This window comes from Tenrec ecaudatus, chromosome 17, assembly GCF_050624435.1.
Source record: "Tenrec ecaudatus isolate mTenEca1 chromosome 17, mTenEca1.hap1, whole genome shotgun sequence".
In the NCBI taxonomy this organism is placed as follows: domain Eukaryota; kingdom Metazoa; phylum Chordata; class Mammalia; order Afrosoricida; family Tenrecidae; genus Tenrec; species Tenrec ecaudatus.
In genome coordinates, this window is record NC_134546.1 from 40,093,569 (window position 1) to 40,110,705 (window position 17,137).

General features: G+C 52.2%; 1 protein-coding gene across 1 annotated transcript in view; it reads right to left on the reverse strand.

Annotated features, from left to right (window-relative positions):
- KCNK12 (potassium two pore domain channel subfamily K member 12) overlaps positions 1 to 15,588 on the reverse strand; it is a 58,390-nt gene extending 42,802 nt beyond the window's left edge. Inside the window, exon 1 of the mRNA XM_075535775.1 lies at positions 14,573 to 15,588. Coding sequence (XP_075391890.1) covers positions 14,573 to 14,963 — 391 coding nt within the window. The 5' untranslated portion in view covers positions 14,964 to 15,588. The remainder of the gene's footprint in view (positions 1 to 14,572) is intronic.
- Between the last annotated feature and the right edge of the window lie 1,549 nt (positions 15,589 to 17,137).

Here is a 17,137-nt window from a genome sequence, read left to right on the forward strand (position 1 = left end):
TTTAGATCAAAGTGTTCTTGTATTGAGGGAGTACTTGAGTAGAGGCCCAATGTCTGTCTGCTACCTTAATACTTAACATATAAATATAGGTACATAGATCTATTTCCCTATAGTTACAAATATATTTACATATGTGTATGCCTGTATTTAGACCTCTATAAATGTCCTTTGCCTCCTAGTTCCTTCTTCTATTTCCGTTTACTATCTTCTTGTCTCACTACCATGTTTGACCTTTATTCAGGTTTCAGTAATTCCTCTCAGTTACACTGCTCTTGATCACGCCCTACCAGGCATCCTGTGCCCTCCTTACTATCGATTTTGGATCACTTGTTGTTCCCCTGTCCCTGGGTTTGTTAGCACCCATTTCCTTCCCCCAACCTCCCTGCCTCCCATGGCCCCTGGAACGGTCCTGTTGTTTTCTCCTCCAGAATGTTTATCTTACCCATCTTATCTAGATAGACATGGAGAGACAATAATGAGCACAAAAACAAGACAGAGCAAAACAAGAGAAGAAAAACCCTTCAACAAATTAAAAAGAAAAGCCTATAAATAGTTCCTGGTCTGTTGACTTTTAGAAGCACTTTCTGTTTGAACATGATGAGGTGCCAGGCCCTGGTCCCAAAGTCTATTTTTTGGTATTTCCAGGGGACTTCATTGCTTTGCTCCCCTTGCTGCTCTGTTGCACACCCTTAGCACTTAGGTCCAGTGTGGTGGAGTCAGATTGGGCACAATTCCCGCACTGTGCCTCCCGTGTTGTCCCTCATAGCACTATGGGTCAGTGAGGGATGTCGAGTACATTATTTTTTCCTTCCTCTTTCTTTTCTGCTTGTTCTCTGGCACCCTACCTCTCCAAGATACTTCTTTCTCTCCCAGGCAGCACATGCAAACACAGAATAACAATTCTAAGGGGTAGGAAGCCCCACGCACAAGATGATTTTATTTTTCAATTTCTTTTTTGTATTTTTAATCTATGATAATACTTTTATTCATTTTTTTCTCCTAGTTCTCTCCCACTTTCAAAGTATAAATCAACTCTTTTGGTGCAATTCCAACTCCTGAGAACATGCATCCCGCCCCCACCCTCGACCTCCAATCAGGTCCAAACAGGCAGGCCTACAGATTTGGGCACACCAACCTACACAACTCCCCAAATCAAGAAAAATAAGCACAAACAACCCACACGCCCCAAACCCAACGGAGTATTCTGGAAAAAGTGGCACTGGAACGACCAGAAACAGAATTCAGAAGGATGAAGCTTATGTCAATTCAAGAGATGTGGGGACACTCAGAACAACAAATGAAGAACTTGAAAAACTAAAATATTTGCACCACAGGAATCCCAGAAGATACATAACGAGATAATAGAAGACCCGAAGAACAGTGGAAGAAAAGGGAAATCGAACACATGAGCTCAAAGACAATCACCCCGACTACAATCAGCGAGAGAAACAACCGAAAAAGCAAAGGAAGCTGAAGAAAGCCCCCAAATGAGGTGGAATTCTATCAGAAGAAACAACGTACATCTCATCAGGGTCTGGAGCAAGACGAAACAATTTAATCTACAGAAAAAGCAGTACAAGAGGTCATGGAAGAACATTTCCCCAACATCACAAAAAGAGAAGCAAATAACCATTCAAAAAAACTGAGAGAACTCTAAACAGGACTGACTGGCAGGAGGAATGCATCATGGCATATCATCATCAAACTCCATTTCCAGGAAAAGGAAGGAATTCTGAGGGCAACTAGAGAGAGAAGAACACTCACCTGTAAAAGAAAACCAATAAAGATAAGCTTAGAATTCTCACCAGTAACTATTCAGGCAAAATGACAACGGAGTAACATATATAATATTCTAAAAGAAAAAAAATATCTGCCAACCAAGCATCTTATATCCAACAAAATTATCCCTCAAATATGAGTGGGAAATAAAAATATTTCCAGACAAAGAAAAACTAAATGAATTTGTAAAAGCAGACCAACATTACCCCCCCCCCCCCAAAAAAAAAATTAACTGGATCGCTATGGGCAGAGTCCACAACAGCAGACAAACTTGAGAACATCACAGAGCACACCACCACACAGAGACCAACACAACAGAAGCAGCACTCAAGCCATCACAGAAATAAAGGAGGTAGAAGGAAGCCAATAAAACCACACACACACACACACACACACACGAAAAGAAACCAAACACAAGCACAGCAAGATGACAGCAATCAAGTTGCAAATCTCAATAATGACACGGAATGTCAATGGATTAAATGCACAAATCAAGAGACAGAAAGTAGCAGACTGGATTTATATGTTGCCTACAAGAGACACACCTTAAACTCAAAAACAAAAAAAATCATGACCCAGTGAGATTTAAACAGGGATGCAAGGAGGATTCAACATATGACAAACAATCACTGTCATCTCCCACATAGACAACACAGAGTAAGAACCACATAAACATATCAATAGATGCATAAAACCATTTGACAATATCCAACACCCATTTCTGATACACTAAACAAAAAAGGATTAGAAGGGGAATTACTCAACATAATGAAGACCATATATGAAAACCCAATGGTCAACATCACGCTCAACTGGAAAAAACTGAAAGCAGGAATTAGATATGGATGCTCCCATCACGACTCTTATTCAACATCCTGCTAGAAGTCTTAGCCAGAACCACTCGACCCCAGAAAGAAATATGGAGGACAATGGAAGCCCAGTATCCATTTGCAGGGTCCGTACATAGATTAAGCTCCTGGTGAAACCCTCTAACCATAGTCCAAGAATGAGCATGGCCTTGCTGTCAGACAGAGAGCATTGTAACGTGGATGACAGCAGAGGCAGTTAAAGTTAAAAGGTGACACCTTATCATTTGATCTATTTTTTTTCTTAGTTCAAGGATCGTTTGTTGGCCTTTAGGAGTGTTTTCCAGTCCAGTCTGTTAGGGCACCACGCTCTGGCCCCAAAGTCCACCTTCAGCATTCCCTGGGGACCTTGCCCCTCCATTCCCTTGTTGTTCTGCTGCACTCCCCCAGGGCTTTGCCTCAGTGCATTTGATCTATTTTTTGACCCATTTTTAAAGTTGTTTCCATTTTTAATCTTTTCTGCTTTCTTTTTCAATTGAGTGTTTTCTCCAGTTTGTTTGTTGCTTGATCCTGATGTGTTTTATATGATTGATATTCTGTAGATGAAATCCACGATATGTAAGTCCATAGAAACAGTAACTGGATGAATAATTACCTAGGGGCATGGCTTGACGGCAGTGAGATTTTTTGCTTGTTTGTTTGGAGGGGCACAGCAGGGGAGGTTGGGAGAAATGGGGAGCTAACACAATGACTACTACAAGAAAAAAAAATCCCAAAATTGATTGTGATGATGAAAGGATTAAATTGTGTGATATGTAGGGAAAAGCGAAAAGTTAGAAATTGACACTGAGAGTATAATCAAAGAGGCTTGGAAAAATATATGTGAATTTATGATATTTATGAACTGGACATAACTCTGCAATTCTGACAATGTTGGAGGAAAACTCAAAATTTATAAAAATCAAAAAAATCGTTTTGTAAAAAAACACGACGAAAGTATTTAAAAGTAAAAACGCAAACAGAAACTCAAACTCATGGAGTTGATATTCCTGTAGGAGAGGGTACAACGGGCCGGGGGCCTGCACTGTAACTCTTTCTGAGAGTAGAAAAAAAGCCTCATCTTTCTCTTTCCGAGCAGCTGGTGGTTTCCTACTGCTGACCTTGCAGTTAGCAGCCCAACATGCCACCAACTACACCACCAGGGCTCAAGTCACCACGTAAAGAATTGGGAGCAATGAAGGGTCTTCCCCATGGAGAGAACAGCCTGAGCCCAGGCTTGGAGGCTTACAGTGCCTGGAATGCAGGGGTGAGAATGGAGTGTAGGTGAGAGCCCAGGCTTGCTGGCTCACTATTGCCTGCAGTCTCCCTCACTGAGAGGCGCCGTGCTGTGGATGATCAGCTTCAGTGCAGCTGCTGAGGCGGCTGGAACACAGCGCCACCAGGTCCCCGTGACCCTAACTGTGCGTGAGCCTGCACGGAAGCCTGCTCATTCTTCTCAGTGCACACCACCCACTGTGGTTCTCCACTCTGCGTGATGATGACGTGCATCTGGGTGCTCCCTGCCTGGGGAAGACTTGCTTTGTGTTCTCTGAACTCTCACCTGTGAAATGGAATATTACCTTCTTCTCTGCTGTTCTAGGTGTTTTGGGGGAGGAAACATGGACAACAAGAGTCATTTGGCAAATATGACACACACAGGAAGCGTGTATGTGGGGAAGCAACAAGCCTGATGATGCTTCCCTTATTCACTCTGGTGGAAAGTTTGGAGAGGGGAGATGCTCCTGGGTTTTTGGCCCCCTCACAGCCAGGGAAGCCACAGGGGGAAGGCCCAGGGCAAGTCTGAGCCTGAGACCTGGAGCGGCAATCTGGCCGCTATCCACACTGGGCTGCAGGCTGTGTGCAGTGTGCTCCCCAGGAGACCTCCTCACCCAGTCCTGACACTGGCTCTCTTGGGCCACCTCATCCAGGATCAAGCCTCTTGGAGCCCCCAGCCCACCTGGGAACCAAGGCAGGTTGGTGGGCAGGCTGTGTCCCTCTCCACACTGGCCTGAGGCTGGACTCTTGGGGTGAACTGGGTCTAACCTACCACTCACAGGCCGTCACTTGTTTACCAAATGTGCTACTTCACATGATTAAAGAACAGCGCTCACATGAGGCATTACTGAGACATCTTAGTTGAAGATAACACACCATGGATAACCTTGAGAACAAGGGGAATTCCAGAGTGCTTCATGTGTTCATGCAGAATATGTACTTGGAACAAGACAAACAGAATGAGGGAACACCGCACGGTTGAAAAGGAGGAAAGGTGTGTGTCAAGGTTGTATCCTGTCACCATCCTTTTAAAATCTGTATGCTGACCACCAAGTAACCCAAGGAGCTGGTCACTATGACAAACGCAGCACCGGGATTGGAGGAAATCTCATGAACAGCCTAGGCTGTGCTGGAAGCGAGGAGGTCTTGAAAATGAGGATCCAGGATCGCAGCCTTCAACATGGATTTCAACTCAATGTCAAGAAAACCAGAATCTTCACAACTAGCCCAGGGACAACATCATGATCAAAGGAGACAAGATTGAAGGTGTCAAGGATTTCTTTTTGCTTAGGTCCACAATCAATGCTCATGCAACCAGCCATCAAGAAACCCAAAGATGCGTTGTATTAGGAGAATCTGCTGTGTAAGGCCTCTTTTAAAGGACTGAAGAGCAAGAATGGCGCTCTGAAGGCTAAGGTGGGCCTTGACCCAAGACGTGGTACTTTCAGTCACCTCCTATGTATATAAAAGCTGGACAATGAATAACAGTTTCAAGTGATTCAATGTAATATTTCTTAGTATCTAGTAGTCGAATACTAGAAACAAGAAAATTGTCTTGTTACCGCTTTTGGTTTTTTGGCCTTCTTTTCCTTAATTATTACCTCATTCTCAAGACAGTCATGGAGAGAGATCGACACATAATCATCATCACCACAGTATTGTAGCTAAAACACCAGGAAATTGGGCAAAATCAGGGTATAGTAATACCACAGGGAAACAAGATGGTGGACCAGGCACGTCTGCTATCCAGATCCTCTGCAGTGAGACTGGACACACCGAGTGAGGTGGGTGCTCGGCAGTCCTGGAGCCCAGAGTTTCAACAGAAAGGGTGAAGAGTTAGATGAAATACCGACGAGAGGGAGCGAAAGAGTGAACAAGGAGAGTAAACCGCTCACCAGCACAGCAGGCCAGTCTGAATGGCTGCATCAGGTCTGCTTGCCCAGAACTGTACCAGCATCTACCAGCACCAATGATGGGGACCAGAGAGGAGTGACTTCCCCACTTACCTTGCACAACTTCCCAGTGACTAGAGATGTGACCCCCCTCCTCCCCCGCCCCACAACCCCTACTCACCCAGTAGCAGGTCCAACCCAATTTCATGCTGCGGGGTCCCATGACGTGGGTGCCCCCCCCCCCAAACGCCTGCGTAGTTAGCAGCATCCACTCTCACTCCTCCCAGAGGGGCACGATCCTGCGGACCGAGTGCTGCCTCCCTTTTATTGACTCCTGAACGGGACAAGGAGGAGCCCTCCTGGTGGAGTGGCTTTGCATTGGACATATTATTAGAAGGCACCTGGAGAAGGGCATTATGCTTGGTAAAGGAGAGGTGAGCAGAAGAGAGGCAGACCTTGAATGAGAAGGATTGACACAGTGGACATAGAAATGGGCTCAAAGATGCCAACCATTGTGAGACTTGTACAGGGTCAGGTTTATTCTGCCAGGATTACTATTGACAGCTATGGGGAAAAAATCTTTCATTTGGTGCAAATCTGGGATGCGCCAGGCTGAGTGAAGAATGCTTTCCTTCAGCTAGCCGGGCCCAGGCATGTTGGTAGACCAGTCCTGGGAGCCTGGGGAACAGGAGGCAAGAGGATACAGGTTTCCACCCTCTGACCTTCCTCTTCATGTCTGGCAGCTGCTCCTGTCTGCTGCTTCTTCCTGCCACCCCCACTCACCCGAAACTTCTCCAGGAAGCAGCTCTCAGTAAGCAAGGGGCTAAAGACATTGACGCACACAGCCTTGTTTGGGAGGCAGCTCAGCCTGTGGGACAAAGTGTAATTCTGGAGAAAACCAAGTGACTTTGTGGTCCATTTCCATGGAACAATGAGCCGGCTAACCGTCAAAGCGCTGCTAGGTTGTGTAAAGGCTGCTCGATTTAGGAGCGATTCAAAAGCCTCTCACTCCAGAGGCTGGCTACACGAGCCCTAAAGACAAGCAGACCCTTTCACTCAGCAATTCCATCCTTGGGAATTCGTCCCAAGAAGGAACTAAGTCGGAAGGAGGAAAAGGCCACACGCATAAAGGTGCTCGCTGTAGCGTTACTCAAAACAGCCCATGTTGGAAACCACCCAGCTATCCTGCCACCAAAGCAGCTGCCCTCAGACCAGTTCCATTCGCGGTGCGCCCACGTGTCTGAGAGAGATGTACTCCACAGGGTGTGCATGTCTTTGATTTCGCCTGGGTGGGTTCAAAGTACCCACCCTTCAGTGAGGAGCTGATCACTGACATGTTTGCACCACCCATGCACTCCCCGAACCCCAGAGCAAACTCACTGCCATTGACTCCTAACAACCTGATAAGGCAGGGCAGAACAGCCCTGGAGGAAGCCCCATCTTTCTCCCTGAGAACGGAGGGTGGTTTGAACTGCTGACCTTGGGCACTGCAGCCCAACACAGAACCATTCTACTAGGGCTCTAACGGGCAGTAAGTTACAGAACATCAACTCAATGAAATCTTATCCACCCACGACCATTAGCATAAGGAGTCCTGGTGACTCAGTGGGTGTGGTAGTCACTTAATCGGATATCAATTTAAGGATTAGGAGTATAGGGTTGGAGTCTAGGCTGTCAATCTGGAGATAGCCAATGAGACTTCTGTGTGGGCATGGCCTTCTGAGAATTCTGGTACTTCCTCCTTGGAGGCGGAAGACACCTCTCCCTCTGCCACTCCCTGGGAGACATTGCAGAAGACAAGCCACATGGATGCAACCAGACCTCAAGCTGGAGAAGCCACAGAGACCCCTGCCAGCACTGAGATGCTTACAACGCCACTGGACCCAGACTTTCTACCCACTGGCTTGTGATCATTCTGCATTTGGCTTCATTGCATGTATTTCATGAGTCTGAAGAGGACTTTATAGATTGGTATTGGACATATGAGCTAATATCAGCCTTATGGCCTTGGACTGGAATGGGTGGGGATGTTTTCTCAATGTTCACTTCCTCTTGTATATAAATCTCTTTCTTATACACATGTGTGTCCAGGGATTTGTTTCCCTAGTGACCCAGACTAACAGTTGTTAAAGTGCTCGGGTTCTAACCGAAAGGTCAGTGCTTTGAAGCCACCAGTGGTTCCATAGGAGAGAGCTGTGGCCCCGAGCGTCTAAAGACGGCACCTCGGAGCCCTCTGGGGCACTTTCCCTCGGAAGTCGGAATCTACTCCCGAGGAAGCACGGAAGCAATGTTGAAGCAGCAGCTCCGCAAGCCTATCCTGCAGAGGAACTTAGAAAATGAAGCGTCGGCTTGAGGCTGTGATATGAGTAAGCTGCTGTCTGGTTCCTTTAGTAAGAATGATTGAGACGGATTTAGTACGAGCCTGGTCTAGTGCTGGGCGCTGGGCTTGGAGCAGAGAATGAGGAAGGCATTTCCTGCTCTCCGCCTAGAGCAGTGCTTCTCAATCTTCCTCATGCTGCGGCTCTTTCCTACAGTTCTTCATGTGGTGGTGACCCGCCCCCCCAACCACAACATTATGTTCGCTGCTACTTCATCACTGTCATTTTGCTACGGTCATGAATCGGGCCACGCCTGTGAAAGGGCTGAGAACCGCTGACCTAGAGCTTCACACCTAATGATGCATCTCCCCCAAACGTCCTTCAACTTGTCAGTACAAACACAGGGGATGAGAGCCATGGGCAAGTTAAGGGGCTCCTTACTTTCTGGGGACATCTTTCCCTCCGGGGATCAGAATCGCTGCAGCTTACATCACACACGTGTCAGGAGAAAGCCAGAATATGAATTGTGACATTTCAGTCTTATAATGTCTTAGTCTCCTTTGTAGCAAAAACATAAAAAAAAAATCCATGTTAAAAAAGGGTGGTGGGTGGGGGAGAGTTAGGACTTGTTACTAATCTTGTGGTTGAAATAATTAAGTGTGCTTAATTCTGAAAGTAACGAGCTAAATTATGCAGTGCTGAAAGCGCCAACTCTCGTACCTACAGCGCCCCTTCTATAGTGGCACGATTTCAGCTTCATAGCTCACATGTGCTGCCAGAGAACCTAATAACAGGAAGCAAGAAATATTTCTGTTCAGATCAAGCTGCCGTTTGAGGAAGACTTTGAAATATGTTCCTCTTCCCTATGTGCACGCCTGACAGCAGTTGCATACATAAATCCCAGTGGAGAGCTAGCTTCCTTTCCATCTTCCCAAAGTAAACCAATAAACCATCCTTTAGGACGGGCATGAGGGACGGGTGCCCTCTGAATTGCTTTGAGGTCTGTGGGCTGGCTCTTAGAGAGTCGAGGGGATCCTCCTTCTCGTTGTGGGTGTTAGCCCACCTTGCGTTCATTTTAACTCCTGGTGACCCATGTCTGCAGAGCGCAACTGGGTGCTCCCTGGGGTTTTAGCGGCTCTGACCTTTCAGAAGCAAAGCACCAGGCGTGTCTTCTCAAGCTCCCCTGGGTGGGTTTGAACCACCAACCACACAGCTGGGAGGTAAGCATGTAAGTGTTTGTACCACCCAGGGACCTATCTGTAGGGTCTTTTTCTTTAGGAGTTCATGGGACCCCAGGGGCGGTAGATAACGGCGTGGCAAAGGCCGCACACGCACCGTGATGCGTCCTGCCGGCCTCGAGCGTGAGCTGAAAGGAATGAACAAATGGAGCCATTCACGTTCAAATAAACTTGATTCCAACCTTGATGTCACATGCCCCACAGGAGAGAATTAATAGCTCCCCGGGCCTTCAGTCAGCATAAGCAATCGATATGAATAATTTAGATCACAAGGTGGATTTTCATTTTCCTTGAACTACTGAGGTTGAATTTTTCGCAGCCTCAACCACTGCTGAATAATCACTGGCGAGGTTCCCCACTGGGGTTGAGCGGTGTGGACACAGGTGTGTGTCTAGATAATGCAAACTATCTCACTTTAGAGGTAATAAGCCTCGGTGGAAGTCAGATGTCCGACAAATAGTCCATTTTACCAGGGCGTTTCATCTCATCTTGTGTACACACTGCCACACGGGAGCCTGCCTCCGTGTCCCACTGTAGAGAAGGCCAAGTCCCGTCTCTTCTTCCCCTCCCACACGCACACTCAGTGTGCACACAGAGAACAAAAGGCGGCGCGCACGTGGTTTCTGCCACAACTAACCACAAGTCCACATGCGAACCTCCTGCTTTTCACTGTCTTTAAAGGGCGATTGCCTGCCTGGTTATCTCAGACCTGCCAGGTGCTCTGGGAACGCAGGCTGAAGCAGGGAGTGAAGTGGCTGACCCACCCAGCTTTCTCTGGCTTTAATGAGCCAGTCCTCCTGCCAAACCCTGGCCCAGAGTCTCTCTCTCTCTCACACACCCACCTACCTACCCACCCACCCACCAGTTACTAAGGGCTTCAGCGTCCAAAAGGACCCAGTCCTCCTGCCAAACCCTGGCCCACTGTCTCTGTCTCTGTCTCTCTCTTTCTCTCACACACACACACACACACACACACCTGTTACTAAGGGCTTCAGCGTCCAAAAGGACCCAGTCCTCCTGCCAAACCCTGGCCCACTGTCTCTGTCTCTCTCTTTCACACACACACACACACACACACACACACACACACACACACACACACACACACACCTGTTACTAAGGGCTTCAGCGTCCAAAAGTAAGGACCCAGCACTTATGGACATGAAATTAGTAGAACATACATTGTACGACTTGGGTTCTGGACCAAGCTGGACCCCGAATTAATGACATGACCTTGGACACAGGTGCTGTGTTGTTCTAACGCCCGTTAGTGAGGATGGTGAGGAGAATGCCGCCTATCAACGCTCAGCTCCGCTGCCCGTGTTAAAAGACTCTTCAACCTGTGCCGTGGTGCGGAAGCGTTCACCTGTCAACATAACAGCATCAGCCTGATGCGCAGAGCATCTTATTTGTGGAATGCATGGAGGGAGAGTTTTCTACGCACGATCTAGCCGCTACCCCAAAGGTTATCTAACTTATTTGGCCTAGCACCCCCTTTCAGGAAAAAAAAATTACTTAGCACCTTTTGATAATTGAAAAAATGTTGTACTAGAGCCCATAATTCAGGATAATGTGCAGGTGTCTTCTTTGCCAGCTCCCCAGGGGGTGGTTTTGCCCACTTTGAGAAACAATGCTCTAGAGCAGCAGTTCTCAACCTGTGGGTCACGACCCCTTTGGGGGGGTCGAACAACCCTATCACAGGGGTCGCCCGATTCATAACAGTACCAAAATGACAGTGATGAAGTAGCAATGAAAATAATGTTATGGTTGGGGGGGTCACCGCCACATGAGGAACTGTATGAAAGGGTCGCGGCATGAGGAAGGTTGAGAAGCACTGCTCTAGAGGCATCTGGTAGTTTCTGGATATAGGAACAACTGTAGCAGGGCAGGACCAGGTGGCTTTCACTGTGCTGTGCACAGGGTCGCTGTGGGTCAGAAATGCTCTACGGTACCTAAAACAACAACACCCAACACAAAGCTTCCTGAACACGACAAAAGTGAAAGAGCATTTTAACACGGCAGCTGGAGCTCAGCGTCTGCCATCACCATCCTCACTAAAGGAGGTTGGAACAAGAAAGAGCCTTTGGTCTAGTCCCATCTGACCCAGAGTCATATGGGACTAGACCAAACTCACAGTTAAATAGGGGTCCAAGTAGGTCCAAGCAATCCAATCCTGAAAACCCAGCCATTGAAAGCCCTAAGGATCCTGGCTCTGCTCAGACACACGGGGTCACCATGAGTCAGAATCGGCAAGAACCTGCTTAATACACAACACACACACAAGAGAAACTTCCTGTTTGATTAGGCAGCATGGGCATTGGAATGAGATCATTTGGGACCTCTGAATTCCACACGGCTGCACCAGCCACGGACAATGTGTTGTCATCATTGATAAAATAAAACCAAATCTATGCTCATTTTCCTCTTCTCTGGATGAGCTGGCAAAGCAAGGGTCCTCGCTGTCCATTTTGGGCAGAGCTTTGGCTCCCTGTGCTGCCGAAGTCATAACGTGTCGGTAATCATAATAATTGTCCCCGAAGACTGAAGGCATTTAAGGGAAAGCCACCAAGTAAGCAGAAAAGAAGGCTTATAGGGCTTTACTTAAATCTCCTCCAAGAGCATTTTGCAAAGATAAGGCCAAAATAACAGGCATGGTGTTTGAGAATTCAGCAAAATTTATCTGACAGAGGTGACCAATTTGAACCACTGCCCAAGATCAGATAACTGGCAGAGACCCTGCTCCTCAGGAGGCTGTCTTGGCACCCCTGCAGTGGGTCAGTTTAACTCTGAGCAGGGCACCGGCTGGTCTGGATCCATGAGTGTAGCTCCCAGCAGAGGTGAACGCCTCCCTGCAGCAGATCTGGGAAGCAGTGTGCTGGGTCAATTGTAACGCAGCCCCCCCTCGTCAGTGTGGCCTCCCCAGCACTATTCGCCCATCTCTGAAAACTCAAACCAAGGAAGCGCATAGAGTGCCTTTCTGCTTGACTGAAAACCAGCCAATCCTGCCAGGAGCTTAAGGGCTGAGGCTCGGAACAATTTGCCAACCACGCCGACTTGAATTCAAGCAATGAACTGGGGGGCAGCCTTAGAAGCTGGAAGCTGGACTTGCAACCGTGGCTTCCAAAGAGGCCTCGGACCGAGGATTGAGGAGGGCCAGTCAGAGGCACAGCGACCACTGGCCACTGGAATGGACCTCTGAGGGATGGCCTCATATGGCTCCTTGGGGAGGAAGGCACTGCCCACAGCTTCCCCGCTAGCCTGTGGGTTCCTTTAGGAAGCCAGAGCATGCCCCAGGGAGGAAATGCTGTGTCCACAGGTGCGCCTCTAGGTGAAAATAACAAAAGGGTGTGTTTACCAGAGGAAGAGCACACATCAGTAACGGGCTGTGAACACATGATGTCATCCCCCAGAACTAAGCATTCTTAGTACTTTGAAGGCACTACACACACACACACACACACACACACACACGTTGCCATAGCAACTTGACAGCTCTTTAAAAGAGGATTTTTTGGAGGGGTCGTTTTATATCTTTAATCACCATAACAACATAATATAGCTTTAAAGGGTATTTTTATCCAATTTGTGTGCACTTGGGACTTGTGCCACATTTGCCTTTTCTGTTTAAAGGACCAGATTAAGCGTGACACATGAGAAATCAGTGAAGGAGCGGAAGCCCATTCACAGACTACACCTATACTCACAGAGAGTGCGCTAGCTGCTCAAATCCCCGACAGGGATGCAGCCTTCCTCTCTGCCGCCAAGCAGTGCTCCGCACTGGCTCGCACAGGTCGGCTGTCTGAGCTGGCAGAGCAGCGCCCAGAGTCCTTTATCGAGTGTGAAATCAGCAGGCAAATCCAGTCCCTTCCCCCAAAGACAAAAAATGAAACCAACCAACCAACAACACCCCCACCCCCCACCCCCAGGACACCACCAAGAGACAGAGACTGATGTGTGTGACCAAGGGCCTACTCTCACCTCGAGGCCCCAGGAGCAGGAGCTGGTGGGACCCCGGGAAGTCTTACCAAAGTGATAATCCTGTGTTATCTTCTACACCTTGCACAGGTGAGCAACTGTGTTCCCCATAACACCCAGGGTCCAGGGGAAGATGGGGTGTGGGAAAGTGGGTGAAGGAGGAAAAGTGGGGAAAGAGGAGGGAGGAGTGGGGGGCTCTGTGGTCTCTTACAGGCGTAGAATCTGGTGGGGAAAGGAACAGTGGGGGGCTTGAGTGATATTGACACTGTTTTCTTGTATGAAGTTGGGAAAACATGAACTGTTTATAACAAAAAGTAGTGATGGGGAGGAGGGGGGATGGAATATATGGGGAGCTCTTGTCCACAAAGCAACCGGTTGGAAATGACGGAGAGGAGTCCGAGAAAAGGGAAAGGGTGAGGAATTCACAGGGAGCTTGAGAAGGGGTGGGTTGAAAACCAAGGCAGTCACCGAACTTCTGCAGGGCAAGGCCTGGCTTCCGGCACCGTCTATGAAGAGGCCTTTCTTTGGGGGGCACGGGTGGGTGGGGTGTAGGTGGTGCGAGAAGCAGGTAAAAAAGAGCCCTACGGGAGAGACATTCTGAAGCAAGTGGTCCTCCTTCCCTGGGCAAAAGACCAGAGGCTACTGAGGGGCGGGGTAGGGTGCAACAAGGGAAATGGGTAGGAGTGGGCGGGGGGTGGGGGGGGGCAAAAGAAGTGGAAATAAAAACAGAGGAAAGGAAGAGCTTTCTGAATCATCAGTGTGAGGAAACAAGGGTGTGGGGTGGGTGAGTGCCACGTGGGAAATAAGACACCAGCGGGCACTTGAGGCACCGGTTAAGTTCCCTTAAAGGGGAAACGGAGGCTCAGAGAGGTTGTGATGGCAGGGGTGGGGTGGGGAGTGTGTGTGTATGTATGTATGTAAGCGGCGGCGGCGGGGCGGGGGGGGGGGGGAAGGGGAGGGTGGTCAGCTCCGCGTCCGCCTGGCGGAGGGCTCTTCCCACCAGGCATCACTGCCATGTGAGTCATCGTGAGGGACTTGCCCCAGATGGGTCTCCCGGGGCCCCTTCCGCGCTAAAGTCCAGGACCGAGAGGAGCAGGAGGAGGAAGTCGGGCAGAGAAGGGGGGGTGGAAGCAAACCTAAGCCGGGGTCGCGGGCGCTCCGCTGACACTGCCACTCAGCGGAGGGCAGGGCGGCCAAGGACCGGCGCCGGGCTGGTGCGCATCGCTGCGCGCGCGGGGCGCGCCGCTCACCTATGGTCGACACCACCGTGCCCACGAAGTAGAAGGCGCCGGGGAAGTCCCAGCGCGGCCGCAGCGCGTCGGCGCGGACGCCGGCGGCCAGCGCGGCCTCGTAGTGCCGGAGGAAGGCGCGCAGCTCCGGCTCGGCCACGCCGTGCGCCGCGCTGAAGTTGCGCAGCGTGGCGCCCCAGCGCGCCCGCGCCTCCGCCTCGCCGGGGCTCTCGAGAGCCGAGAAGACCGTGGCTCCCGCCACCAGGTAGAGGCCGATGAGCGCCGCCAGCAGCACGAAGCGGCCGGTGTCCTCGTTGAGGTGCGAGCGGCGGCAGCAGCAGCAGCAGCAGGCGGGGCGCGGCAGGCGGCGGCGGCTGCGGCGGGGCGGGGGCCGGGGGCTGCGGGAGGACATGGTCCGGAGCTCAGCCGCGGGGCCGGGGCGGCGCTCGGGGCCCGGCTCGCGACATCTCTCCCGCGGGCACCGGAGATCGAGGATGGTGGACAAGGGTCGGAGTCTGCCGCGGGGCCCCTTGCCGCCTCCCGCAGAGCCAGCCACGGCGGGGCACCTCCTGCCTTCTCGCCGGCGCTCAGGCTGCTCTCGGGTCCGGCGGGCCTGCGCGCGTCCGCGCTGGGGCGTTCCTCTGGGCGCCCCGACGCCTCGCCGATTTCCGCGGCTCCTCACCCGCCGCCCTGGGGCGCGGGGCTCCGCTGCTGGCCCCCTGCCGCCTGCTGGCCGGCGCCCGCGGGGCCCCGGGCCTCATGCTCCTCTCCAGGCAGGCCGCGGGCTGCTGGCGGGGCGGGCCGCGAAGCCCAGGGGCCTAGGAGCGGCCCGCGGCGGCAGGGGGCCGGGGGAGCCCCTGCTGACCTCCCATGGGCCGCTCCAGGCTCGGCCGCTCCTCGGAGCAGGCTGGGCGGGCCGTCCTGCTGCCGCCCCCCGGACTGCGCCGGCGGCGTCGGCTTGGGAGCCTCGGAGCGGAGCCGCGTCCCGGGTAGCGCTCCTTCCCCAGCGCCAGTCGGAGAGCCGCGCGGCCCGGGGAGGCGGAGTCACCGGAGCCCGGGGCGGGGTGTGGGGCGGGGGCGGCGAGCAAGAAAGGCTGGGAGGGGGCGGGGAGTTGGGAAGCGGCGGTGTCTCCCGGTCGCTCGAGAGGCCCGAATTCGGGCGATCAGAGCGGGTGTCCGGACGGCGTGCGAGCTGCTGCCTCGCAGCGAACCCCTGCGGGGCGCTCGCCTGCCCGCGCGTTGGCTGGCGAACCTCAGCCTGTATTGCCAAGAGGCCGCCAAACTTTGCTCAACTTGATGGGGGCTCTGCGGTCCTCGCGGCTCCTCGCCAGCGCCAGTCCGAAGTTGAAAGTCCTTTTTGCTAGCCGGTTCCTCTGGGAGACAACCGCCGCGTCAGGAGGAGGAGGCTCCCTTTGGGGAGAGGATGATCCCACTGGGAATGGGGCAAAGCCTGGAAGGAGGCGTCCCCCCAACTCCGCCGCCCCGCCACCCCGCTCTTCCAAGCGGGAGCCCAGCGTCAGCACCGCGGACAGCGCATCGGCGCCGCAGCCCGGGGGCGGGCGGCGCCGGGCGAGACGAGTCACCCGGTTGCTTCGTGCTCCCCAAATCCTCTACCTCCCGTGCATCCTCCCCCGCCCCCCCCCCCCAACCCGAGGCTGGTGCGGCGGACGGCGAAGCAGCGAGCTGGCAGGGTGGGGACGCTGCGGGCCAGAGCTCAGGGAAGGAGTGGAGCCGGAGCGGGGAAGAGTCCGGTGCGGGGAGTGGGGGGTGGCAAAGCGCCCCGCTGCGGGTCTGCCCTCGCCACCCCAGCTCCCCCGATCTCGCCCGCCCGGATCGGGGAGCCTGGGCACGGGCCTGGCTGCGGCAAGGGTAGTTGAGCGGACGTAGGAGGAGGCTCCCTTGCGGGCTTCCAGCGGCCGGCGCGGCCGGAGCTCGAAACGTCCGGGCTAAGCGCCGTCTTCCCTCGCCGCGGCTTGCTGCGGTGCTCGCCCGCCGGACGCGAGCCCCCGGGGACACTGGCCTCTTAGCCTCCGGGAAGGGGGCCCTGAAGATGATGATGACAAGATACAGATGGCAGAAAGCAGGGAGGACGGTGCTGCGATGTACCGCGAAGCGAATTGGGGCAAAAGGCACGACTGCGCCCCCAGCCTCCAGGACGGCGCTGCCTAGCCCCCAACAATAGAAAACACTGTAAATGAAGGTGTCCTCGAAGTGACCGCCGCAGCGTCAGTCTCAGACGGCCTAGTGCGCCCCAGTGGACCCGGGACGAGCCTCTGCCACTAGTACACCAAGCAGTTCACGGCCACTAAACTAGAACCCTTGCACTGGGCTCCCGGAGACTGGGGGTGGGGGTGGCGGTGAGGGTAGGGGGCGTAGGGAGGGGCTGCACAAGAGCCAGGAGGCGTCTGACTTGAGACTTGTCCGTCCCCCCTCTCCACCCCCCCAACCCTCCCCGTCAAAATCAGAGTGCAGCAGAGACTTGGATCTTTCTGGTAACGTGCTGCCATTTACAGATAGGGCCAAACTGCAGTGCCGGCTGTTAGGTAGCGGAAGATAGGGAAAGGCTCCTTCCGCACCTGGTAGAAT